We start from the raw sequence: 27,482 nt of genomic DNA, 5'->3' as shown, positions 1-27,482 counted from the left end.
ACAAAAACTGCAAAAATTCCAGAAGAAAACACAGGAGAAAATCGTATAAATTTGAGTAGGTAAAGATTTCTTAGGTAAGATATAAGAAACTTCACAAACCCTGAAATAAACACATGATAACTCAGACTCTATCTAAATTAAAACAATTTCTTTTTGAAAGATACCATTAAGCACCTAAGAAGGCTAACCACGGAGTGGGAGAAAATGTTCTCAATTAATATGAGAAAAGACAAAAGACATATCTGACAAAGACATATCTAGAATATAGAGAGAACTCTCATCATTTAATAAGAAGACCAGTCGCCCAAGGTGGTGGGGAGCAGACACTTGTTTTCGTCTGCTAGGGCTGCCATAACCCCAGCAAAGCGCCCAAAGTACCATAGCCGGGGTGGCTTAGACAAGAGAGGTTTATGTTCTCACAGTTCTGGAGGTTAGAAGTCCGAGATCAAGGCGGGGGAATTTTTGGCTTCTTCGAGGACCCTCTCCTTGGCTTACACGTGGCCGCCTTCTTGCTGTGTCTTCACATGGTCATCCCATCAGTTCCCTATCATCAGTGTCTACGTGGGGCAAACCTTACCAAAGAGTACACTTAAAATGCACAAATTAATTGTATATAAATGATAATACAATGGATTACTTAAATTAAAAACCAATCTGCAATTAACTCTTCCACTCATCCCATTCTAGCTACTGTCATTGCCTTACCACTAAATCTGCTTTTGTCAAGGTCAGCAATGACCTCCATGGTCCCAAACCCAATGTGCTCTTTATCTAATAGTTCCCACAGATGCTACCCAGTAACCACATTCCTTACCTCTAACAACTGAACACGTACTCTTTCCCCAGCTCTCCTGACAACATGTCTTGTGTTTGTTACACCTCACAGGACTGGCTCTTCTTAGACCCCTTTTCTCAATTGTTCTTCTCGACCCGAAGTCTACATATTAGAGATTCTCAGGGCTTCGTCCTGGCTACTGTCAGTTGTCTCCCAGGACCTAGCACAGTGCCTGATACTCATAGTCAATACTTTTTTGGAAAAAGGTGGAAATAAAATACTGAAAATAAAACTTCAGAATACACCTGTATCAATTACAGTATTATGATGCATGATCTTCAAAAGAGTCTCTGTCTAAGATGCTAATCATGGCACTTTAAATCAGTAAATACTATAAGATATTGTACATTTATTTCTCTGTCCGCTCACCCTAAAAATGATTTTGGTCCGCATACTCAAATCAAATTTATCCATAATGCATTCCAATTCCTCTTTATGGTTCCTTTTATGTTACAGAGGGAAAAAAACATCCAGTAAGTGACAGAGCTATGATTTGAGCCAGATCACACTGTCTCTAGAGCCTACGTACAGAATAACGTGTCAGCATCTTTAGAGGAAAACAAAAGTTGTAGTTTACTCTCCTTAAAAACTCAGCTATTTGTTTGTGTTGTTCTAACTAGCTATATTTTCCTTGAGAAGAAAGATAGGAAGCATACAACTTTAAACAATTTTTAAAATGCGATATCTAATTTCCAACGGCAATTCTAAAAGAGGTGGACAGTACTATTTAAATTTATGCATAATAATGGTTGCTTTTTCTTTCAAAATATGTCCAATAGTCACCATAGTAACAGATACAGAGTCTCCTGTATGTGCCTCCTGGTGTTATCGACGTGAATAACCACACAATATTAGATTCAGAGGAAGGCAAAGAACAAATCCATAGCAGAATGTCAGGAGATAAGTTTTAATAATTGTAGTGTTTTTAATTTGCATTGAAGTCTAGAAGATAATAATATTCATTATTATGATATAATGATAAAGGAAATGTTTCCTTTTGTATCTAGACAATATTAATATTAATGCAAACACAATTTGCGTATGTATAGAAGACAGAGCCATCAATCAATATCCTTTCATATTGCTCCATGGAGTTCAAACATCACAGGCTTGCCACTGCAGAACCACCAGTAGAAGCCAAAGCAGAAATTGGCCACTGTCACTTTGTAACTCATATTCATATGAAAAGATAATGACCAAAAGCAGTATAAAAATCCTAAACTGTTAAACACTTGAAGAATAATTTGGATAATCGTTTTTTCTAAACACATGGAAATTTTGATTATAGGATCCTTATCTTTCTCCCTTGGGAGTTTTTTTTTCCTTTCTTCTTTTTTTAGATTTCACATTCTTCCCCCCGCCCTCCAGTAAATTTTTGTTTGTTTTTTTGTTGTTTTAAACATTTAAAAATTTTTAGAGTGATCTATATACTGCCTCTGGCCAGAAAAGTCTTTAAGGTCAAGGCAGGCAGGTCTCTAAGAAATCATGACTGCTCTGATGTGACGTCCAGCTAAGTAGAAGCTCTCTGGACACAGGTTGTTTCCCTTTAAAGAAAAAAAAAGAAGATCCTTTAAGATGTAATTGTCTCCACACAAGAAAGACTATGAGAATAGATATTTTTTCCAGTAAAAAAGAAACAAAGTGTATATTGAATCGGAAAGTGTTGGAAAAAGAATCCTGAAATCAACCAGGTAAACTTTCATTTTTGCAGTTGTAGAAACTAAGGACCAGACAAGTTAACTCTTCCTTGGGGTTAAAGTCACAAATCTAATTGTGGTGGAACACAGAACTTCCAGTTGTGTGTACTTCTCATCGTAATATGATGTCCTACAATAAATTAACATCCTGCATCAGCATTTGGTATATTGTAAAACATTTAAAAATCTTTCAAAATTAGATTACTAATGAAAGCTCAATCCTAGTTTCAGAAATATATGCTACCTTTCTCCTGTGAAGTTTTGTGTCTGATCAAGTTCACCAGGGACATTTACATGAGGCAGTGCTTGGAAACTCCATACCTCAGCAGCTGCAAATGCATCATTTCAGCATCTGCGGTGAAAGGAACAAGGAAACTATCATAGACAGCATTTTTATTTATTTTTATTGAACTATAGTTGATTTACAATGCTACATTAGTTTCAGGTGTACAACACAGTGATTCAATTTTTTTATAGACTATACTCCATTTATAAACAGTATTTTTAGGTCACAATAAATAGAATCCATTATCATGAACTTAAAGCGTCATGAGTAATTATATTTTATCTAAGCTCATTAAGGAAGTGTTTTTCATTACTGTGTTATGAATTAATTTATTTCTAAGAATAAAATCTCAGCATATGTTTTTTAAAAATTGTTTTTTATTGAAATATAGTTGATTTACAATGTTGTGTTAATTTCAGGTATACAGCAAGGTGATTCAGTTATACATTCATATATATATATATATATATACACACACACACACACACACACACATATATATTCTTTTTCAGATTCTTTTCCTTATAGGTGTTAGAAATATTGAGTATAGTTCCCTATGTGCTGTTTTTAAAGTAATGAATTGGTGTCAGATAAGACAAAAAATCATGAAGTGGCACGTTTGGTTCAGGCCATGTCAGTTTCTTTATTTTGTAAGATATTAACTCAGAGCTGAAGTCTAATACTTCACAGTAAAATTAACTGCCCAAAGCACAGGAGATGCAAAGTGAATTGTCCTTTCATTAAATTACTTTACGTATGAATCTTCATAAACAGCTACCCTTCATATCCCATTGCAGCTCGGTGGCTCTTGAAATTTCTTCTCCCCGGGCAGCAACAGTCAGCAATTATTATTTCAAAACCACATGCTTTCACACACATACATGTTTTAGAACTGTAACACACAAATTTAAAATCTAAAATTAAAAAACAAAGGATTTCATTTGACATCATACTTTCAAAATAGGAAGAAGATACTTTCCTAGAAGTTGTTTTTCAAAATGATGACATCTTGGCTGTAACAGATTGGCTATTAGAGTCTTGTGAACCATCTGTTACATAAGATTTTTCTCTCATAACTCTATTTAAACCATTCAGGCAATACGAATTGGGCTGTTTGCCAGGCTTTAGAAATAACCTTGTAATATTGGAATGAGTATTACCGTAGGACTTCTGCAAAGACAGATTCTGCATTGCTTCCATTTTAGAACGTGCTCACCTGGTCTTCTTTCAGCTCATCAAATAAATAAAATTACATGAATAATTTTCACTTAGGTGTGAGCCTAGAGATTTGTACACTTTGACTCCTGTTTTCCATAATTCAGCTCTTCCGTTTACAAGCTCCCCAACTCTGACTGACAGCCAAGCAAGAAAATGAACTCCACACGGTCCAGTCTCCGCCACTGTGTCAGAAGGAGCTGCGCCTCATTCATTTCTCTTCCATGAAGATTTATCATGGGTGTAACTGCATTTGGCTACTTCATACTTTTGTTTATTTCACTCACCAGCTATTAAAGGATGTGTTCAACATGGAAGTGCACACATGCAGAGTTAAGTGCTGCGGTGGGCAGGCGGTCCAGGGGTGGTTAGATTTAAAACAAGAAAGAGAGAGAAGGCACGATTTCTGCCATCAAAGCTTTTACAGTCAGTTTCAGGGAGGGTTGCATCAGCAAAACTAGAGGATATTATCATTAATTTGGGGGCAGTGGGGTTAAGGGTTTGTCCTAGAAAGTTTTTGGAAGGATGAGACTTACCCTGGTGATGACTCAGTGATGGTGAGAAAAGGAGAGAAGTTAGGGAAAGACTTCTTTATGTAGCCAAAAAAATTACTTAGTGTTATCTTTATTTTAAGACACCATTAATGATAAAATCCTCCACTGAATTAATAACAGCCTTTTGGAGAGGAAAAAAAAGATGTTAGCTTGTACCTCTGACTTCAATGCTTAGATGGTGACTGGGCGTCTACACGGCCTCCCGTACTGGTTGGACACCTTCTGTTAGAGGCAGAGTGATGGTCGAAAGCAGGGACTCGAGAATTAGACTTTACCAAGGTCAAGACCTGGCTCTGCCACCTACAGCCTGAGTGGTCTTAGGTAAATCGCTTAGCCTCTCTGTTCTTACTCTGCTTCTCTGTAAATCCTATTGAGTACACCCATCTCAGACAGAGAAAGACAAATACCATGTGGTATCACTTATACGTGGAATCTAAAATATGACACAGATGAACTTATATACGAAACAGACTCACGGACATAGAGAACAGACTTGTGGTAGCCAAGGGGGAGGAGGTTGGCGGGGGATGGATTGGGAGTTTGGGGTTAGCAGATGCAAACTATTATATACAGAATGGATAAACAACCAAGTCCTACTGTATAGCACAGGGAACTATATTCAATATCCTGTGATAAACCATCATGGAAAAGAATATGAAAAAGAATGTATATATGTGTATAACTGAGTCACTTTGCTGTACAGCAGAAACTCAGAACATTGTAAGTCAACTATACTTCAATAAACTAAATTAAACAATAATACACCCATCTTGTATGTTTGCAGTGAGAATGAAGATGTAAGTATACGTGAAATCTTTAGAATGGTGCCGGGCACATGGTAGAGTTAGCGATTATTATTTGATAAGTGCAGTATGTTAAGTACTGGGAAAAAGTAGCTGATAAGAAGAGTAAAACAGAATAGAAGAAGCCCCAGATTGAGCAATCTATAACTGTGGAGTGAGCATATAAGAAAAGAAGCAAAGACCAGCAAGTGTGAACACAGGAGCTGTGGTGCATCGGAAGTGTGAGACCCGGTGGGTAAGGAAGAGCAGATCACGCCCAAGGAGAATTTTTTTTTTTCTCCTGCAGGTAAGGGGGAGGCCCAGACTTTTACAGCAGGGCTCAGGCTGTGATCAGCTTTGTGTTTAAACAGAGGAAGCTGGTAACCTGAGGACAGCTTTCAGGAACATTAAGAGTGGACCGGGCAGAGTGCAGTCTGCAGGGCTTTCTGCAGACTGTAGATGATGCAAGAGGACAGGTCACATCACGGGTGGAAACACACACACGTGAAGATGACTGGAGGCCCCAAATCAGGGGGAACTCACTGAGGGCAGCAATCATGCCTTTTATTTACCTTGTAGCATCTTGGGTCCAACAGCATACAAGCATCGAAGCTCCCACCAGATTGCCGTCTTGGTCAAGTCCATGATGATCTCAAGGTTAGCGGTAACAGAAACTCTGGCTCCTACTTAGAACGTTCACCTTTCCCCAGAAACAAGTTAGTCACCTCACTGCCTTTGCTTTTTCCTACTTCTGTCCTTCAGAAACTGATGTGAATACAAATCATGCTTTTCCTTCATCACAGGTCGTCAGACCCAGGAACACAGAAAAGACGATTTTATGGCAAAGTCTTCTCGCTAAGAATCAGGGCAACAGACCCTTTTCCCTTTGGATGGTTTCAGGAGATTCATTTCACATTTCTATAGCCACTAAAAAGGGTATTCCATCTAAGACACCGTGATGGTTTCATTGACTGAGTGCCTGGTTCCTGTAGGCTTGGGGCAGTGCTTTTGATGTGAGACCAGAATCAAAATGATGTATGTTTGTCGTTGGCAGTAGAATTTTTAAGTTACATATTTATGACTAAAACGGTGTAGAGTCATAAAATAAACACCAAGTGCTTAATATAAATGTACATTTCATAAGTCTGAGATGTCTTTTTGGAGACACTCGTGGAGGAATGAAAACGTGATGGTTTAAAGTGCCAGCACCGGAACCAAGTACCCGCATTCCAATTCTGGCTTCAATACTGATGCAGAAAACTCCGCCTCTGTGCACCGGTGCTGAATGGAATCTCAGAGACACAGCTGGGTGAAGTAGAAAAGAAGAGCTTTATTACTTTTCCAGGCAAAGGGGGACACAGCAGGCTCCTGCCTTTGAAAATTGTGTGTCCCAACCGGGAGGATTTGGTGAGGAGTTCTGTAGCAATGGTTCCAGGGTGGGGTTGCCGATAAGGGTCAGGGTGTGAGCAGGGCCTGTGCTCCTTTCATCTGGCCTCAGGAGGTCTCCTGATGAGCTTCTGTACTTCCTGTCTTCCGGAATGAAGAATGCTTCGTCTTCCATTTGATGGGGGTGTTAGTTCTGTAAACAACTCAAAGACATTGTTCTGCGCACCCCTGGAGGGGGAACCGGGACCCTGCCCCAAGGCTGCACCACTGTTTCCGGACTGCTCTTCCCTTGTCTTTGCAGCCCCTCCCTTCCCTGATGAGCAGCTGTTTGAACCTCCATGGGAAGCCCATGGACGCTGGCGCCTGCTGCCTACAAACAAGAAATGGGGGACCGAAAGGCTTCCGAGACCAGGAGCCCCGCAGGGTCCTGCTTGGTTTTGCTACTCACAAACATGTGACTCTGGTCAAGTTACAAAGCCTTCCTGGGGCTCAGTTTCTCATCTTTAAAATGGGGATTGTATTAACAGTTATGCACAGAGTTGTCGTTAATTAATTTAGCCGTCATTTGTAGAAACTCCACTGTAGAGTACTTCATTGTGGACATTTCAGTCAAAAAGGTGGTAATGTGATAACAGCTCTGCAGGATGTAAAATGAAAATAGGCTACTATACTTCACAGACTAGGTGACAGTCGATTCGTGTACCAGACCACACAGATTCCGAGGGATGGGACGTTTCTTCCCCCTTCAGGGCTGAGAATGCTGAACGTGGGTGTACACGGTGATGACCGTCTTCAAACAGAAATCTAGGTAGGCAGGAAGGAAGAGGGATTAGGAAGTGCTCTGAATTCTTAAAATAGTGTTTTTTAACAGACGCATAGTATAATCATTTGCCTCAGTAAGTGTGAAAAATAGTGGCTAGAATAATTGGCTGATTCTCACATTTTTGTTTGGTTTTACGTGTGTCTAAAAAGTCATTCAAGAAAGAAGAGAAAGAATGAATTTTTTTCCACACTAACTGTCCAGTGGGACAAAAATTGATACCGTGAGTGTCTTTTCCACTCGTATATCCCTTCAGATACAAAGGGAATTTATTTCAGGAATTAGAATTTCATCTGAAGACTTTTACTCGCCTGAGGGCTTAACAGGTCGCTGGTTAGTTCTTGTCTTTGGCCTTTGAATAACTCCAGCCAATCTAAAAATACCTTCATAAAATTATCAATGAAGATGCAAATTTGCCTTGCCATAGGGCTTTAAAAAAACACCGGAGACCAGGAATTTTGAATTAGAAACACGTGGAGGGATACACATAGAAATGGTAGGCGTGAAAGAAGCCTAGACTCTGACACCTAGAGTTCATCATAAATTGATTCTTCCAAGGGAACAACTGGGAAAAGAGTGTATTTCTTCCCAGCCCTGATGCTGTAATTCGGTAGCAATCACGAGCAGGAAGAGAGGAATGAGAATTCCTTCCCCTTTGTCCTCAAAGACAAGGAGATAGATTCTTCGTAACTGCCCACAGCTGGTGCAGACTGAGGCATTCCCTGGATGACTAACTTGGCCAGGATAAACAGGATGCTCCTGCCGGCCCACGCTTTGGGTGGGCTTCGACCCCAGGCCAGCTTTCCGATGCCTTAGTCACCACCCTACCTCCAGTGACCCAGATTCAGTCTGGCCCAAATCTTTTATTTAGGCTGCTCCAGAAAGATGCTAGCTGTCTCGGCACTGTGCTCTTGAACACGTGGGAAAGTTTGTCTACGTACGCCAAGGTCTACCCCAGATCAAACAGGGGGAGGGCAGTCATCATGAAGAAAACTTTGGGAAACATGTAAAAGCTTCACGTGGGAATGCTTTGGTCCAAAATCCAGGGCCTCAAAGTGTCAAATGAAACGCACTGGAGTCTAAGGGGAGTCGGGAGACAAAGGTGACCTGTACCTGTCACCGTAGTGTCACCCCAGGCAAATTCTCTATCTCTCTGCAGTAACATGGGGGAAACTCCGGGTTTCCTCAAAGGATTGGTGGGAAGATGAAATGAGAAAATATATTTCAAGGTATCTAACAGTTCCTGGGACATGACAGGTGCTTCACAAAGTAAATCTGAACCTGAATGATTCTCTCCTCACTGTTACTTTCCCTGGTTGCCTTCTGTTTAACTAGCAATCTGTGGGGAAAGACATGCTTTTTACCCTCCTAATTTCATGAAGGACCAGTAAAAGATAATCTAGACAATGAGCAAGGAGAGACTGCGGTCCGGGAAGATGGGGAAAGCATCAAAGCCAACTGTGCCCCCAGAAATAAAATTTGGGAAAATAAAACGATGCCTTAGGATGTCGCAAGGCTGTTTTAGGATAGAAGAGAGCAGGCACTTTTCTGACCATAAAGATGACAGACGGCTGAGAGCAGTAATCACAGTAGAAAAGGGTTATGACAACTCTTTGAACTATCCTGAACTTCAAAAGCAATTGAGGGAACCTTGATGTAAGATGAGTTAAGCTCTCTTTCCCTGCCTGCTAACAAACAGCACTCTTTTCACATTCGTGAAGTTGCATACTGAGGCTCTGGGCCCCTTTTACAAAGGCTGACAGCCAAGGAAAGACTGCCCTTGAAACAATGATCACAAAGTGAGAGGGTCCTTCTCTCATGACCTCTGGAAGAAGGGGCTCACTGTCTGAGAAAGGAAGATCTGTGGCCGTGTCTTGAGTTCTTTACTACGATTTGTCACCATGTGGACAGAAGCCTTCATAGCCTACACATGATTTCGGGGGAGAGAAAAATGACATTTATTGACTACAGGATATGATCAAACACAGTGTTTGGTGGTTGTCCGAATTTTCAGGGGGTGCCCCGATCTCAGGATTGTTCCGGATGCCACCCGTGGGCCTCTGTGGAATAGTAGGAGATCGGATGCCCGCGCTTGGCTAATGACGACAGAATTTCCTTACGATGTACAGCTCACTTATGTACTGTACTGTTTTTCTTTACCTCGGAACCACACTTGGCATCTTCTGATGATACCAAACAGATATTAAACATTAAAAGGCGGCTACCCACGCTTAATTTATTGTTTTCCTGAATTCAATACAATTCCTGGCACTTGCCTTAGTCAGTGATTTCCAAACTCTGTTTTCTCCCCTTCTTTCTGGTTACCCGTAGAATTTCTCTTTCCCAACCAGGGTCATAACAGGTGAAAGAATTACCATGACTGGACGGACCTGGGGAGAAGCACCTGGCCATCCTCTCTTGCCGGCCGCCAGGGACCCCGGAGCTGAGGCCAGGAAACAGGTCCTAGTCCCGTATCATCACAGAAGCACAATTAAGTTGAAAAAGAATTGACAGCACTACCTGTCGTGGCTTAGAGAATGGAAGAATTCTAAAGCAGTAAGAGGATGGAGGCAGACCCCAGTGTAAATTTCTCCTGCAAGGAAAAGGGGCAGAGAGGATTCTAGATCAAGGCTGTGCTGTCTGTTAGCAGTGAAGCCAGCCTCAGTCCGGGGTCTTCCGTCTCCCGGTGAAACAATCTTTCGTTGTGGTGGTTCTGAGTTGGCCAGGGCTCCTCTTTCTCTGGGGCTGTTTCTGGCTACTTACTCACTCTGGGTTCTGAGTCAGACAAGCACTTCTGCGATTTTGACAAAAAACCTTTGCATACTCAACCGTGATTTCCAGAAGGAAACAGCAGCTTGAGTTCAATGGGCAAAGCCACCTCAAGGCCGGTCCTTGTGTCCCGTGTCTCTGGGCCACACACCTTTAGCTTCCCACCTCCGGACTCCCCTCCCTCAAAAGGCCACAATGAGAAAGTACATCTGCTTCTCTGAGAGCGGGGCCCCGACACAAGCCTCTACTGTTTGCCTCCGCAAGGCTTTCTGACTCCAGCTGTACATGGGGAGGTAAGGCGTGACCGATCTAGATAAACAAAATATAAGGAAAAGTGCATTTTCTGTTTTTAGAGTGGAAGAACAGAGTATTAATACATCCTGAGGTGTCTGAAGAGAGCGAGGTCATGTGTTTCTCAGGGTAATTGGACAGAGTGGAGAAAGAAAAGCATGATTCTGAGAGAGATTTTACTTCACTTCTTCCTTCCCCCAGAACAGTCTTTATTCCTGCTGTGATCTGTGGGCATTCACTTTGCTTACTAACGACACCCCCAGCTCTCAGCCTCATTTAAATGTGTATAGAAGTGTTGCTGGGCTTCCCTGGTGGCGCAGTGGTTGAGAATCTGCCTGCCAATGCAGGGGACACGGGTTCGAGCCCTGGTCTGGGAAGATCCCACATGCCACGGAGCAACTAAGCCCCCACGCCACAACTACTGAGCCCATGAGTCACAACTACTGAAGCCCGTGCACCTGGAGCCCGTGCTCCACAACAAGAGAAGCCACCGCAATGAGAAGCCCACGTGCAGCAACCAAGACCCGATGAGGCCAAAAATAAATAAGTAAATTTATTTAAAAAAAGAAAAAAGAAGTATTGCTAGTTAGTCATTCTAGAAAGTAGTGGACACTTAGGTTGCTAGTTAGTCATTCTAGAAAGTAGTGGACACTTCAGTTCATAGTGCTCTAAACTTCAGAAACTCCTGCTCAGTCATCTGCCACTAAAATACTGAAAAGTTCTGGGAAAAGTCAAAATCGTTTTGCATGTGTCCCTGTGTGTGTGTGTGTGTGTGTGTGTGTGTGTGTGTGTGTGTGTGTGTGTGTTAGGACTGAATCAGAAGAAGAGCAAGAAAACTTGTAATATTTGATTTTCTGGGCAAAATATACGGCCCCATGGTTCCTGCCCTCCTGAGTGTTAAGTGATTAGTTGAATGGATAGTTGGCTTTAAATCTTATTTCATTTCAAAAAAAAGTTAGTAGCGACACCCACCCTCCCTCCCCCCAAAAGTGATCATGGCTAATATCCGAGTACCTTCCGGCATGTTCCTCATCAGGAATTTGTAGGTGGCACTCTACATATATTCAGCCGGAGTGGGCACGCCTGCTGAAGGTTTAAGAAAACACGAAAACCACAAAGAATGTTCCCAATTATTTTCTCCTGGTGGGCGGAACAGATGCCTTTCCCCAAGGAAAATGCTTTAGGCCAAAACAAAGCCATATTCATTCAGAACCCATTGTTTAGTAACTGTGCAGACTCTGGGTTATATAAAATTTACTTTCTATGCAAGGACCCCACTTTCCTAGGAAGGGTTTATAAGCAGAACGGAGCAGAGGATGATACAGTGTTAAAACAATCAACCTTGCCAAGGGCAAGAGCAGTTCAAGAGACACTAGTGCAAGGACACGGGAGGGAACCCAGGCAATGGAGATGTGGGCGGATTTGCTCTGGAGTCCTGCAGGGGCACCCGGCTGGCTTTATTCATAAGGCCAGTGCCAAAGCAATCTGTAGACTATGGATAAGGTGAAACGCAGCGGTGGAGGATTATTCTAGATCGTGTGTAACTTTTCAAATACAACCTCCATGCTGAAATTCCAGGGCGAATGTAAGTGACTCCAATCAAGAAACCTGTCAGTCAGTCACGAGTGTTTCGTTATGAGCTCCCTGGGCCAGGCACTCTTCTAGCCAATATGAAACGATACAAAAGAAACGGTAGTCATCACCCTTATCATCTCGTGAGAGCAAATGGATTAAATCTGCACACACACACACACACACACACACACACACACACTCTATGTGGGTGGTCATCAAACTCAACGATATAGACACAGAACAGCCTCATTTAGAAAAATCCTGATTAGGAAATTAAATGTACCGAATTCGAAAATCCGGGGAGCGATTAGTTTTAGGACAAATAGATTAGAGTGTGTTCATAAAGCATGTCTTTTACGTAACGAGTCTCCTTAAGCTGTTAAAACTGGGAACTCTCCCCCGGATCTACAGACCACGCTTAGAACACATTTACTGCGCAAATATGGATTCACAGTGGCCTTGAGAAGCCGCTCAAGTGAATACACTGCCAAGGCCTGTGTCTGCCAAACCGCAGCACCTTCAGGGTCAGAGACTGGGCCTTCCTTATCGGCCTTAACGTCCTGCCCTCTGAAGACAGACGTGGTGAAGCAGCAAGAATGACCCCACGGGGGAGGTGAGCAAAGGTCTCAAAGGGGAGTTGAGCCTCGGAGAATGTTAAGAGGGGAAAAAAGAGAAAAGAACTAGGATGTTACAAGCAGAGAGGTCAAGTTGGCCGGGCTCGGTGGGCATCCGAGCAGAGGAAGGGGGCTTGCCAGGTTCAGCGGGAAGGCTCCGCCCCGAGCTGGGTCCACGGAGGTGGCGTCCCCGCCCGAGCGTCCCTGCACCCTTCCCCGGGCGGCGCCCTCCGTACTGCCCGAGGGCCTAGCAGGAGCCCTGAAAGCCCGCCCGTATCTCAGCTCACGCCCTGGGGCTCCGTCCTTCCCCGGCCTTACCTGGTCCTGCCGTTCGCCTCGGCTCTTTGACAGGAGGTGGGCGCTCTTTGTGCTTTCTGCCCTGGCACTTGCTTGACAACTAATTTGAGGCAGGCTTCAGGAGGGCAGAGCCTTTCGCCTGGCTTCACGTCTGCAGCCCTAGAGCAGTGCCCGACGCAGGAGGCATTCTGTCCCTACAGTGTTTGTTAAAGGAGTAAACGGTGTTCTTATCCCGGCCATTTGTCTTTCCTTTTACTTTTTTCCACCCCCTGCTTCCCAGGGCTGGAAGCTGGAGGCAAAGACCTCCCTGCGTCCCGCTTTCCCTTCTTCCTCGGGCGCAGAAAGCCTGGCCGAGGGTCCCAGCCCGGCCCTCTGGGGACGGGGATGCCCTCGGGAAGGAACGAGGAGCCCCGGCCCGGGGGGGAGGGCCGGGGGGAGGCGGGGAGGCGCAGGAAGTTCTTCCCTCGTCCCCCGGCTCGGCAGCGCCCGCCGCGCCCAGCCGGCTCGTCGCGTCCCCGCCGGGGCCCCGCGGCACCCCGCGCGCGCGCCGGCACCTGCCGGACGGCCCGGGCGCGCAGGACCCCGGCCCCGCCCCCCCCCCGGCGCCGGGAAGGTGGGGAAGGGGAGGGACACGCGAGGTCCGCGCCGGCCTGCTCCGCGCCCGGGGCCCGCCCGCCGCGCCGCCCGAGCGCGGGGGAGGGGACGCCCGAGCGGCCCCCGCGCGACCCCGGCCCGACCTCCGGCGCTGCGCGGGGCGGGCGCGCGGGACCGCCTCCAGGTGCCCGATCCGCGCCGCGCGCCGGGCGGGCAGCGCGTCCCGCGGCCTCCGTGCGCCGGGCCCGGGGCCGCCTCGGCCGGGACCCCGGCCCTGCTCGGGACCCCCCCGGCCCCGGCGCCGCGCCCGCGCCCGGGCCTCCCCTCCCCCTCGGGCTGGGGGCGGGGCGGCGGCGGCGCCCGGAGAGCGCCCCGACCGGCAGCTCTGCGACCGATCGGGAGGTGCCGGCCGCCCCGCGGGCTGCAGGCCGGCCCCGCGCGACCCCCGACCCGCCGCCGGGCCGTCGGCCGGCTGACAGGTGCTCGGGGCCCCGGCCGGGGACTCGTCGGCGGCGCGCGCGGCCCCCGCGTCCCCCCCTCCCCCTCGCCTTCGCCCCCATCCCCCCCCCCCCCCCCCCCGCCGCCGCGGCGCGGCGCAGGATCTGTTCAGACCTCGGGGAACTGGTTCAGGTCCAGGTTCTGCTTTGATCCTCGGCGCAAACTGGAGACGCCGAAGAGGGCCCTCGGAGAAAGCCTTGGATGGGAGGATGTGGGAAGGAGCCCGCGGGGCTCGGCGGCGCTGAGCACGGCCCGCAGCCCCGCCGCCCCGGTGCCCGCCGCCCGCGCGCCCGCCCGCTCAGCCCAATGCTCCTCTTCGGGCTCCTCCTGCTGACATCCGCCCTGGCCGGCCAGAGACCCGGGACCCGGGCTGAGTCCAGCCTGAGCAGCAAGCTCCAGCTCGCCAGCACCAAGGAGCAGAACGGTGAGTGCCCCCCGCTCCGTCCCCCGCCGCGCCGCCCGCGCCGCCCGCGCCGCCCGGCGCGCCCGGGCGGGACGCACCCCGGCCCGCGCGCCGCGTTCGCGGAGCTTCCGCGCAGCCTGCGGCTGGGGCAGCCCGAGTGTCCCCGCCGGCGCCGCCGCAGCGCGGACATGCTGGGAGCCCTGGGGGGCGTCAGGGCCAGCGCGCTCGCAAGACCTCTCGTCGCCGGAGTCCTAAGTTCGAGAACTGCCTCTAGACCCGAGTCCGACAAGAACGCGTCCTGGCATGTTTGACTCTCCTCCGAGCTTTTTGCCCTGGGGAGGGGTGTCCCAGGACGTGTGTCAGCCGCATTAATTGAAGCGCTCGCGGTGGAAAGGCATCAATTAATCAGTAAGTAGAGAGCAAGCCGAGAGGTCGAGGGGCCCCGTGGACGTGTGCAGGGGGGAATTTAAAAAAATGTATTTCTCTTGTGCTTTTTTTTTTTTTTTTTAATGTGCCTTTGTACTCCTGAAGCCCTTACCTTTCTGGTGGTGTGTTTTTATATGCGATGGTGAGTGACTGCTATTTTGTGTGTGCTGGAAACGACTTAATCCTGCATAGGAAATGAGAATTACTTTCAGCTTTCAAGTGTACCTGAAATGTTTAGAAAACTCTCAGATGCAAGTTCCCTTGGGCTGGGATCGCACAGAGCCGGAGAAAGGCTCCTTTCATAAAGCCAGGGCTGCTTCAGGGTGTGTAATTTGCTTAGCCTCTGAACCCCATATGATTTACATCATTCAATTTCTAAACCCTTTTGCTCTTGATCTAACATTATGAAGTCATTTTTGAGACTACTTTGTAAATAGAAACTTTATACTGCACATGAAACCACAATGTCAATGCAGGCTGTCTAAAATTAGAATATTAAACACCCTGTTTACAAGTGGCGGCTCTTGGTGTTATTTGAAAAGAAATGTACATGTTTTTACGGCTTTGTATGCCATCTGTTCACAATGCAAGAAGGCTGTCACTTCATGAACCGGGCGAAATGAACATGAGCAGCGTACCTAGGAGATAAGAATGCCCTGAACTGTGTTTTTAAGTCACAGGCAACTTTTTCTGTATGTTTCGGGGGGTGTTTCAGAGCTTCAAGTCTGGATTGAAACTCTCCAAAGTGTTCACCTTTAAGAAAGCACAGAAAGTTCTAGAGTCCAAAAAGAGAGAAAATAAGGATTCCTGGGACCTTTGTAGCCATTATCTGTACTCGTTGTTTGGGCAGCAAGACGAGGAATCACATTTATCAGCTGATAGTACTGTGGTTGCTTCTTACGACTTGGTGATGTGATGGGACGGGGCACCTGCAGGCTGCTTGAACTGCTGATCAAAGGGATCCATCTCTAATCACGGGGACTGCAGAGGGCCGGGGCCGTGGGGACGGGGCGGGGGGCGAGGGGGGGGATCAAAGAAGCCGCAGCGCCAGTTGTACCCTGGCAGGAGACGGATCAGACCAACCTCTGTTCTTTATCACGTAAAATAAATGCCCAGTTCAAAATATTGCTTCTTACTGGACCAAGTTTCCCCAAATGACCATGCACCGTATCCCTGGCTCCTGGCTTCTGTGTTTTGATTTTTTCCGTCCCAGGTCCCTTCTCCTGATGCTCTGACTTACGTATCAGGCCTGTCCTGGCATCTCTCACCTTCCCGAGTCCCCTCGCGACCCGTGCTTGTCATTGTCCTTTCCGTGTCATTCTTTCTTGTGGTCCACGTGCCATCATCGCTTTGTAACGAGGCCCAGAACTTTCACCGGGGTCTTTGGCCCCTTTCCGGGGTCGATTCACCCCCCCCTCCTGAGAAGTGGGCTCGTGAAGCCAGGCCACACACATTGTGTTGCCGTCAGAGGCTGGGCCATTTCCATTCCTAAGATGCATGATGCTAAAAATAGCCGCGTGGTTTCCTAATCTGTGTGCAGGGGACTGGTCTATGTTTAGCCTTTGGGAGGGTTGGCAGCCGGAAGTAAGTGGAGGTGGAGGAGCCGCTCACCTTGCGGTGCTCAGCCGGAGACGCGGGCGGCCAGCGCTAGGGGGCGGTGTAGAGCTATCTTCCCGCGCATGGAAGGTTCCAGGATGCGGGGATAACAGGTGGGTGCTGAGGAAGATCCCCGGGAAAGTGAGCGGCTGTGCTGGAACTTCCCCCTCTCTTTGTGGCTTTCAACTTTTCCGCTCCGTCATGTGGGCATTTTTTTTTTTTTTTTTTTTGCCCTCTTACTGAATTATGATTGGTTTCTGATTGCCCTGTTGCTCCTCGCAATTCAGGTGAGAGTCTAATTCCCCCAGTACAGACCCACCTGCGGGTGCCACATAGAAAACGCCATTCGCCCAGTCTGTGCACTGCGTCATATCCAGAAAGGTCTTCCAAGTGCTAAATGTGAGACGTCCAAACAGTCGGAGCTCATTCTGTCCACCGCTGACCACCCCCCTCCCCGGTGGAAGGCTACTCTCTTCCCTGGAGGATTCCAGAGCCTCCTGTGGGGCTGACTCCATCAGATCCCCAGGCCTGCTCAGCTTCAGAATCAGCTGGGTGTCCTGAGCCCTGTCATACATGGAAACTGATTGCTCTAGCCGATGGTGGGCACCTGGATTTAGACTGGGGCAAGGGAGGCACTTCAACATTAGGTGTGAGGGGTCAGTGTCACTTACCCTGTTATTAGTTACTTGTTTGTCGCCTCAAAACTCTGTTGCAGTTCTTGCCACTTTACTGGAAAAATAATTTTATCCTCCAGTACTATGAGGTGGCTTTGTGTCTTTTTTTTTTTTTTTTTTGGCTTCTCTGCGCAGCTTGTGGGATCTTAGTTCCCAGACCAAGCATTGAACCTGGGCTCCATGAGCGAAAGCGCAGAGCCCTAGCTAACCACTGGACCACCAGGGAACTCCCGCCTTTGTGTCTTTCATTCTTAATCTGACTGCTGACAATGAAGTCTCACATATCCACCAAGGATCTGCCCCCAGATTTAACGTAGCGAGGGAGATGAAAGGTCAGAACGCTGACGCAGGTGGGGTTTCTGGCCTGGACCCGCTGCACGGCCATGGGGAAATGGCTGTGGTCTGCATGCACTCGTTTTAGGAGAGGAATCCTCCCAGGAAACGGGTGAGTTCTGGGATGCTGCTTCCGGGCTGCAGCAGAGGGAATCAGGCGCATCTCAAGCGAAAGGGAACACAGCTCACTTTATTGCGTGTATTTAGCCCCAGTAGACGCCAGTCACAGGGTTGTCGGTGGGCTAAGGCCTCACCTACTTTGTGTCACTGGGGAGGGATTTGAATTTACCCATAACCCTGAAACATGCTTCTGACTGTTCTCTTGTTAAGTGTTGTGAGTGTAGATTTGGGATATGTCTCTGTTGATTAGGGTTTTCCTTGCGAACATTATTTTTAAAAATGTAAGTGTAGTTGATGTATAATATTGTGTAAGTTACAGGTGTACAATATAGTGATTCACGATTATTAAAGGTTATACTCCATTTATAGTTACTGTAAAATACTGGCTACATTCCCATGTGGTGTAATATATCCTCATAGCTTATTTTCAACATAATAATAGCGTACCTTCTAATTCCCTACCCCAGATTGCCCCTGCCCCTTCCCTTTCCCCACCGAACATCATTCATTGTTTGCGCACTTGTCCTCAAGGGCTTCTGTGGCCTGTGCAGCCATTTACTCTGGGGACAAATGGTCCCCTGGTAATGCCTTGCTCAGTACGTGTATCTTGTGTTTACGGCTTTTCAGTGTGTCTCTTTCAGTGCCAGTTTACCCCTCCTCCCATTGCCAGTGTGCCCATATCCACTCCCCTCCCCTCTACCCTAGGTAGCAGCTTCAAAGCTGTATTTGACTGCAAGGCAGATCGTCACAACCTTTAGAATAGTGTCCAAGGGTACATAGCTCTGCCCGAGGACCCAGGGGACTTTCCTGTTAGTCTATAAGTTGTTGTGCATGACCTTTGTGACATTTATTTTTGTTATCTAGAGGTTTTTTTTTTTTTTTTTTTAACTTCCTCCTGGTTCTCTGCTCTTTTTGGGGTAGTTGAGGAAGTTGGAGAAGCAAAGTACCATTATGTAATGATGAATATTGCTTTTCACCATAGGTGACAAAAAAATCCCCCTTCTATTTTATGGTGACTTTTCCTCTTCTCCCAGCTGTTACCTTCTACCCTTAATCTTATAAACTTGGTGTTTACCTCTGAAAGGTAATTAGAAAGTACAAAGGTCTGTACGAAGCCTCAGGGACTATATATCATTTGTTGAATAGTTGTAAATAGATGCTGGGGGCCGACCCTACACTTTCCTCCTTGGTGCATTTTGTAGTGCCCTGTGTCGGGCACCAACGTCTTAGCTTGGTTTATTCTTAGTTCATCCTTCCTGAAACTAATTCCTTACATATCTTTTTGACATTCTCTTCTACTACATGTTTTTTTCAACATTTTGGTGCAAAAATTGTTTTATCTATAAACTTGCACACTTTTTGTAGAAATAGAAATCTAATGATAATGTGATGTATGTTAAATAAAGAATAATTGAATCAGTTTATTTGTAATGTCCACCTTCCCCCCAAAATGTTCCCAAGACTGCTAAACATTTCCCCAGACGTTTCTTTTTTTTTCTTTTTAAAAATATTTTATTTTATATTGGAGTATAGTTGATTAACAGTGTGTTAGTTTCAGGTGTACAGGAAAGTGATTCAGTCGTACATATACATATACATATATATATATATTCTTTTTCACATTCTTTTCCCATTTAGGTTATTCCAGAACACTGAGCAGAGGGGAAGTTTCTCTTTGTATCAACCAACATGGTAGAAGTCGTAATAGAGGTCCTTTCATTTACTTGGTCTGCTTTTGATGCCTCTGATGGTTTTATTTGCAAGTGTTATCCGTAGCCAGGATATCTCTGTATGACGCTCTATAATATCTGTACGCTCACTGGTTAGTCTCTGTGAATTATTTTGCTCTACCACTGCCTCCACCTGTGATTTTTTTCCCTCGCGTCCCCCTTCTCTGTCTCCTGGGGATACGTCTAGTGGTTGATTTTTGGCTGGTAAGCACGGGGTACGACCACACCCATTGTGGAGATACTGAAGCATCCCCAGTGGGTTGAGAAGGAGCCCGGCCACTCCGCCAGGACGGATGGAGCACCTTTGAGCAGAGCTGCAGCGTTAATGCCCGGCACAGCTGGGGACATCGGGGACGCTGCCCCAACCCCGCTGGCCTCCTTCCTGCTGGATCCCTGCACCTGCCACACTGATGCTTAAGCCTTTTGACACTTTCAGCTGTGGACAGTTTAGTTCACAGGGGAGTTAAAACTCCTGTCTCTTCTCCCCATTGCTGGGCACTCGGGCCTGGCCCACCTGCAGCTTGAAGGACCCGGAGAGAAGAAAGGGTACAGCCTCCTTCAAGCCTCCTTCCTGCAGCTTCTTTGCTTCGAGCCTGTCAAGGGTGGAGGCCTGGGGGTGAGATGGGGCAGGGGACGTGGCACGCGTGGCGTGGGATTGCAGCCCTCAGGTGCCAGTTCCTGCTTCCCCGGGCAACACCGGGCAGCTGCTTTGGCCTGGGCACCACCTTCCTGCCATCTGGGTTAAAGAGAACACCTTCTCTGCGAGGTCTTTTTTCTAACCACTTTCGTTAACCACCCCTGTTTATCACATCAAGGGTAATTCACCGCATAGCACTTACCACTGTGGTATTCTGCTTGTTTATTGGTTTATTTATTGTCTCCCTGCCACCCCTGTAGAATGTAAGGTCTCTGAGTGCGTGGCCCTGTCTGACTTGCCCTTTGTGGGTGCGCCAGCACCTGTAACTAAGGGTGGCGTAGAGTAAATGTTTGTTAGACGGTTCTGGATGTAGTGCCTTGCTCAGGCAGGACTCTGCTGTTGCCTGGAACAGCAGCCCGTCTTGGAAGGTGGCTTTCTGATACTGCAACTTTCACCATTGCTTGACTTTTTGCAAAGGAAGGTGCACTTGCTTACTGGTTGGGATGGGAGCCGCCAGTGAGAGTTCTACTTTGTCATCTTGGTAAATGTACCACGTGACCAGGAGCGTGTGTACCAAGCCGGTGGGTAGGTTTCCCAGAAGTGGTGCTCGTTACTGTCTGAAAAGTGCCACGGGGGTGTGCACGTCTGTAGTGCTGCAGCTGGGCCGCATGCACGTGATCTGGACCCAGGACTGCGCAGAACGGTGAGGCTGACTGGCCGACACGCTCCAGCATCAGTGTACTTCCCACCTTCTGCTTGCGGCTCACGGAGAACGTGCACAGCCTAGAAATCCCCAGTAAATCTGGCAGGTGGGACGTCAGGGCCGGAAGGGTCCCAGGAGTCCGTCCACAGCGATGTGTATGGTGAGGCCTTGCGTAGGCCTTGTGTAGACCACCGAGGTGACTTTGTCAAGGTCGCGCTGGAGGGTAGCCGGGTTCAACTGCTTATGGGCTGATATGTTTTCCTTCCATGGGAACCAGTGAGGCAAATGGCATTCTAGTTTCAAAATTCCAACACTTGGCATAAATGCATTTCTTTACTGTTTTAGGAGGTTTCGTGCTTTGCGGGTTGTAAGGGCAGCTTGGGCTCCCTTGATCCTGAAACATTCTTCACAGGCACGCTAAGGACAACAATCTCGGGATAATCCTATTAATGATGCAGAACACATACTCTGGCTAAGGTCTACAGTAACACCTCTGTTGGGGTAGAAATCTGACAGTTTGGCAAATGACTTGAAATACTTCCTTTAGAATTGTTCCTGTGACGTGCTGGGATCGAATTTTCAGCGGGTCCGTGGATGAACAGTGTTTATTGGCGTATTTTGCCGTATTTCTTGACGCTGAGGAGGAAGGCTGACGTGGGAAAGCTTGGTTCCACTGCGGGGTTTCCTTTTCTTTTCTTTTCTTTCTTTCTTTTCTTTTAACAATTTTGAACATTTTATTTAGCAGGATGTCTCAGTGGTGAAGTACCACAGAAGTGAGTAAATAAGCATGGTTTAAAGAACTCTAGAACACACAGCCTGTTACTCTTTTGCAATGGATGTAATGAGTGATTTAAGCCTTTATTTACACTATATTGTACAGGGCATTCTATTCAGAGGTTCAGACTGCTCTTAAAGTCGAGAGCATCGAGGAGATAAATTCATAGCTGTGGACTCGAACGGCTTGCCTAAAACAGGATTCATTTACCTTCTTAAAAAATCTTGTTTACAGAGTTCAAAATCTGAGAACAAATGAACCACAGTTATAAAGAGGAGTTAAGTTAATTACATTTATCCTTCGAGCCAAGTTCCTAAGCGTGATGTTTTCGGTAGCATGAGCTCATTCTGTGGTTTAGGCCAGGAGGATACATTTCAGATGGAGCTCAGCCCCTCTTATCTGCCATCTGCCTTCACGTCGGACTTCCTGCCCCACCTTCAAGTGGTTATTCCCAGTCTCCTGGTGATGGGGCAGCCGCCCCCGCCCCCCTGGACATCTGCCTTGTTGCAAAGCCAAACCATCTTTGCCAGGCTGGCTTCACTAATTTTGCTTTCGTGGTGTTAGGCTTAATTCCTTTTTATTTTCAAACTGTGATTTTTTTTTTTTTTTTTTTCGGATTTGGCATTTTCCCCATTGAAGAGTAGTTGAACCATCTCTCAATTAAGGGATGGTGTGTCGGGTTGTTGCAGTGTCTGGAGGGAGGGGGCAGGCAAAGCGGGGGTCTGGCTCCTTGAGAGAAAACACCATCCCCGGACAGCACGAGGCCCGTCGATGGAAACCAGTGCAAGAACGCGGCTCTGCATCGCTCCTGGGTTCGCCGCGCGCTGATGAGAAACCGGCACGCGCTCCCGGGAAGGGCGGTGTTTGGCATCGATGCCGCCCCGGGGGGCGATTCAGTGGGACCCAGGGGTCCCTGGTGGGCCTCTGGCTTTGTGATGTTGGTGATGACCCCCCGAGAGCCCGCTGGGTGCGGCGCTGGTGCTCGGCGTTTGCAGACGGTCGGCAGTTCATCTCTGTGGCCTCCCCGTGCGCTATTGGGAGGAACAGCGAGGCTAGGCTGGCCAAGGTCGCACAGCTGGCGAACGTTGGGACCGGGCTCCGACTCCAAGCCAAGGACTCAGACACGCGCCTCCCCCGTCATGAGTTAATGGCCTAACGTTTTATTAGAGCACTGTTTTTAAACAGCAAATATTTATGAGCGTGCGCTCTGTGCTGAGCTCTGCCCGAGGTGCCGGGTACACAGAAAGGAGGTGCAGCCCTTGCCCTGGCGAAGCGCTGTCCAAGGAGGATGGCGGCTCTGGAGTTTATCTCCAGGTCTGTTAGTTCTGGGCGTCAGGAGCTGTGGGAACGCAGAGGGCTTCACCGTACCCCCCAGATCCTCTGGTGACGGACCAGGTGGCGGATTCCGCCCGGAAAAGAAGTGCATGGAGAAAAAAGCTCCCACGGGGGAGATGACGTACTTTGAAGTGGGCCTGAGAAGGGAGAAGAGGAAAGTGCTCTAGGCCGAGGGCACAGCCTGCAGCCCAGGAGAGAAGCAAGTCTGGGGTGTAGGATGGGCAGTGGCAGGGGAGATGCCGGGACCTGACGCTGTGTGAGGGCAGCTCTCCAACAGAATCCAGGAGAAGGTTGTCTTCACTCTGCAAACAACAAATCCTGGAGAGGGGGTGGAGGAAAGGGAACCCTCCTGCACTGCTGGTGGGAATGTAAATTGATGCAGCCACTATGGAGAACAGGATGGAGGTTCCTTAAAAAACTAAGAATAGAACTACCATACGATCCAGCAATCCCACTACTGGGCATATACCCTGAGAAAACCGTAATTCAAAAAGAGTCACGTACCACAATGTTCACTGCAGCACTATTTACAATAGCCAGGACATGGAAGCAACCTAAACGTCCATCGACAGGTGAATGGATAAAGAAGATGTGGTGCATATATATATATACAATGGAATATTACTCAGCCATAAAAGGAATGAAATTGAGTTATTTGTACTGAGGTGGCTCGACCTAGAGTCTGTCATACAGAGTGAAGTGAGTCAGACACAGAAAGACAAATATCATGTGATATCACTTATATGTGGACTCTATTGATTCCGTATAAAAAATGATAGAGGTGAACTTGCTTACAAAACAAACTCAGACTTACAGACATAGAAAACAAACTTAAGGTTACCAAAGGGGAAAGGTGGGGAAGGGATAAATTAGGAGGTTGTGATTAGCAGATACACACGACTATATATAAAATAGAGAACAAACAGAGACCTACGGTAGAGCACAGGGAGCTCCACTCAGTATTTTGTAATAACCTATAAGGGAAAAGAATCTGAAAAATCATAGATATAGATATATAGGTGTGTGTGTGTAACTGAATCACCTTGGTGTACACTTGAAACTAACACAACATTGTAAATCAACTTTAATTTAAAAAAAGGAAAGGCTGTCTTCACGTTTAAGATTGAGTCACACCTTTTTTTCCAGTTGCTTTCTAGGCAGGCAGGTAGCAGTTCGGCTTTGGTGCGAGAGGCTGAGGGCTCACTGGGGTTTTCTTGGGAAGTTCTGAACCGGTCCGAGCGCGGCCTGCACAGCCTCAGTGACACTCAAATAAGCTAAGCCTGTGTCCACGCCGTCTCTGCTGCCTGCCTTATGTAAACACAGTGCTAATTTCACACTTCATTCACAAAACGGATGGCATGCAGAAGGAGGCTGGGTGTGGGACAGGGTGTGCTAAAGGGGCAGTGCACATAGGATCAGTGTAGTGAAGCTATTCCCTCGCAAGGAGCAAGGAAAACGGCCTTTGTACTTTTAGGGGCGAGGATTTTGAATTTCCTGGAAAATTAATTCCTGTGAGGTTAGTTTGCATTGAGTAACCTCTGGGGAGGTTCGTCCTGGTTCCTTGGACCCAATGCTAGAACTATTTTGAGGTATTGAAGGATTTGAAATGAATGCATTTGCTGTGATGTGGATACCGTGCTACGTGTTTTGAAGCCAGGCCATTTGCATTCCAGGAAAGCCTTGCTCGTGAGTGGGTACCATTTTAAGCTTGTCAGTGTTTGGGAGATGGGGCTGGGCTTCTGTGCTCCGCTGCCCAGCTGGCTCCTTCACCTGCCCTGAGAGTCACTGCAGAGATCAGAAACCATGAACAACAGAAGCTGGACTTGCCAGGGGCTCACCTTGTGTTGTTTCTGGCAGTTATTTTTGCTGGGTGTTTATAAGGACATCTGTCTTTTAAAGAGTCCTATTATTTATCTTTTTTTTTCCGACTGAGGAATGAATCACAGCTTGTTTTCTGTATTGCCACACACAGTCATAGGCTGAGGTGATTAGAAATGCAAATTGGGAGTCATTAAAGCGTTACAATGTCTTTTTCTGTGGCAACAGGCGATGTTTAAAATCCGTGTATGAAGAAGGGATGTTTGCTCAGAATGTGATTAAGATGGGAACAGATGAGAACAAAAAAGGATTCAGTTCCTTACTGGAAATGTCTTCCTGGGTTCGGAAAAAAGGGGAACCTGCAGGGTTCATTTCTGATGTATCTGACTTTAAACCTGAGGCATGGTGGTAGGGTGCAAATGGTTGAAGAGCACAGGAAGAACACAGTAACTTCCAGCATTTTCATGTTTTTCTTTGGAAATAGACTAGACTCCTTCTTACTAGAGTGTGACTTGCCATCTGCTTAGCCATTCAAAGGAGACTGAACGCCATAAAAACGAGAAACCGAATTGGCTAGTGCACATCGAGGGCCAGAGACGGGGTGTCCTGGAGGCGGGTCTCCCCTGCTGGTAATCGGGTTATGTTGTGGGTAATAAAAGATATTGGGGAGGCTTCCTGTTAGATAAGCAGCAATGTCTCAATGCGTATGTTTCGTGACTCGCTTTACTTTTATCTCTAAACTAAACTACACTGTTTCTGGAGGTCCACATGACAGTGGATGGCCTCTGTGATAGATCTAGGTGACTAGATCTCATAGCGTACTATGTTTTTACAGTTTCAGATGCAGTTTCCTGTATATTAGAGATGTGTATGGCCTCGGCTGTATCTGTATTTTGTGTTAGTCACAAAATTGTCTGGCTGTAGAAAACTCCACAATCAAAAACTAGCAGGTGTTCCTGGTCAAAATCTGGCCCGGATGTTGACTCTAGATACCTCATTGATAAATGCTAACCCTTGAAAAAGTGGTTCTAACCTCTCTTTTCTTGAGAAAATTAACAGGCTTAGTATTTGCAGGCATGATTAAGAATGTAAAATTAAAAATTAAATAATCTGTGTGTTTGTTTTAAGAAAGCACTTGTTTTGTAATGGTAGAAAATTTATCTTTAATCTGTACTGATAACTTTTTATTGGCTGTGTTGGGTCTTCGTTGCTGTGCACAGGCTTTCTGTAGTTGCGGCGAGCAGGGGCTACTCTTCGTTGCGGTGCGCGGGCTTCTCACTGCGGTGGCTTCTCTTGTTGTGGAGCACGGGCTCTAGGAACATGGGCTCAGTAGTTGTGGCTCGTGGGTTCAGTAGTTGTGGCTCGCGGGCTCTAGAGTGCAGGCTCAGTAGCTGTGGCACACAGGCTTAGTTACTCCGCGGCATGTGGGATCTTCCGGGACCAGGGCTCGAACCCGTGTCCCCTGCATTGGCAGGCGGATTCTTAACCACTGCGCCACCAGGGAAGTCCCGTACTGATAACTTTTGATGGGCACTGCTTGGGCACCCCATTAAGCTAACTGCTTTAGAATGGTTTCCTTTGAGGACTAACATTTACGTTCTCGGAAATCAATTAAGGTGTCTGGATCCCACATTTCCTTACAGTCTTCCTTTGCAGTCATTTCCAAACAGCCAAACTACCCTAGCAAAACACTCGGAGGTGCAAATCTTCTGGAAGAAGTGCAAATGCCACACTTTTTACTAGGAAAAATGGAAAAGGAGGACTTATTTAATACATATGCTGGACGTTTAAAACTGCATAAAGCACAGGAAGTACTTTGGGAGCGTGGGAGTGTGTGGTGTTTCCACACTACAAACATTGTTTTGAAAATTTCCCCGGTCCTGGTGAATTATATGAGACCACGTCCATCTAAGGAGAGCTCGTTTAACTGGCTTGTGGTCCGGAGGTTCATTCAAACACTCTTAAACAAAATAAAGGGAAAGGATGTAATGACTTCTTTATGGCAAGGCCGTAAAAAGGTACAGAGCTGTGTAAACAAATTGAGTCATTTACTAGACGTTTCAGTGATAGATTTGCAGTCCAAATTCAGGGTTAGGTATTATGTTTTATAGGCTCTGACCATGTTCCACCTTGAAAATGAAGTTACAAGCTTATTTTTTTGGTTTGTTTGTGTGTTTGTTTTTCTTTGGTGCGTGGAGACCCATTATCGCTATTTTATATGGCAGCTTGTAAAAGTACTTAAAATTCTGAGCATTTACGTTTATGTTGGTTCAACTTCAGAAAACGGTGCGAAACCTTTGTGTGAAAAGTCGAATTGACCTGAGTTTTGGTAGCACTGGGTTCTATTCAAGGAAAATAAGATGACTGAAATTGAAGTTTTCCTTCTGGGCTCAGACATGTCCCATCTAATTGTAAAATAATTCTTCTGGATAGCAAGAGTGGACTCATAGCTATAACTATGTGAAGTAGAAAGCCAACCAAAGTTCTGATTTACAGTTACTGTAACTGCCGCTCATGTAGTAAAAGCGCTATTATATCAACCGACTGTGACATTCATTCCTCTTACTTGAGGCGTAGGTAGAAAATCCTATCCCAAGTTGTCTTGCTTTAGAGAGTTGCTTTATTGCATTAGAATATTAACTGACCTCCCCTAACATTGGCATGAGGGCTGTGCCAGAATTGTCCAATAAAGGGGAGGCGGGCAGGGGGATTGTAAGAA

General features: G+C 46.8%; 2 protein-coding genes across 10 annotated transcripts in view; one reads left to right on the top strand and one right to left on the bottom strand.

Annotated features, from left to right (window-relative positions):
* Positions 1-263: 263 nt before the first annotated feature.
* LOC309628358 (uncharacterized protein) lies at positions 264-14,465 on the bottom strand (the record flags this gene model as incomplete). 5 transcript variants are annotated; one of them, XR_014244438.1, is made up of 5 exons in its annotated part: positions 264-2,379; positions 2,777-2,884; positions 5,942-7,559; positions 13,143-13,315; positions 13,859-14,275. XR_014244438.1 is itself a non-coding variant. In XM_082391364.1 (4 exons), the coding sequence occupies 4 exons, from the start codon at positions 14,273-14,275 to the stop codon at positions 7,548-7,550; spliced, it is 675 nt and encodes a 224-aa protein (XP_082247490.1). In that variant the 3' UTR covers positions 6,686-7,547. The 5 variants fall into 5 exon arrangements, 1 of the variants encoding a protein (XP_082247490.1); XR_014244437.1 differs by having other exon boundaries at positions 264-2,884; XM_082391364.1 differs by lacking the exons at positions 264-2,379; positions 2,777-2,884 and adding an exon at positions 10,096-10,168 and having other exon boundaries at positions 6,686-7,559.
* The window catches only part of PDGFC (platelet derived growth factor C), a gene marked incomplete at its 5' end in the record, with an annotated part of 219,348 nt that continues 206,280 nt past the window's right edge, over positions 14,415-27,482 (top strand). For 2 of the 5 annotated variants that reach the window (XM_082391354.1, XM_082391353.1), the window contains one exon: positions 14,415-14,637. In XM_082391354.1, coding sequence (XP_082247480.1) covers positions 14,415-14,637 — 223 coding nt within the window. Of the gene's footprint in view, positions 14,638-14,751; positions 15,025-27,482 lie in introns of those variants that run through there. The other 3 variants (XM_082391356.1, XM_082391357.1, XM_082391355.1) reach the window with 2 other exon arrangements.

This window comes from Balaenoptera borealis (genome assembly GCF_965194805.1).
Source record: "Balaenoptera borealis genome assembly, chromosome: 4".
NCBI lineage: Eukaryota > Metazoa > Chordata > Mammalia > Artiodactyla > Balaenopteridae > Balaenoptera > Balaenoptera borealis.
This window is presented reverse-complemented; position numbering and strand designations above follow the sequence as displayed.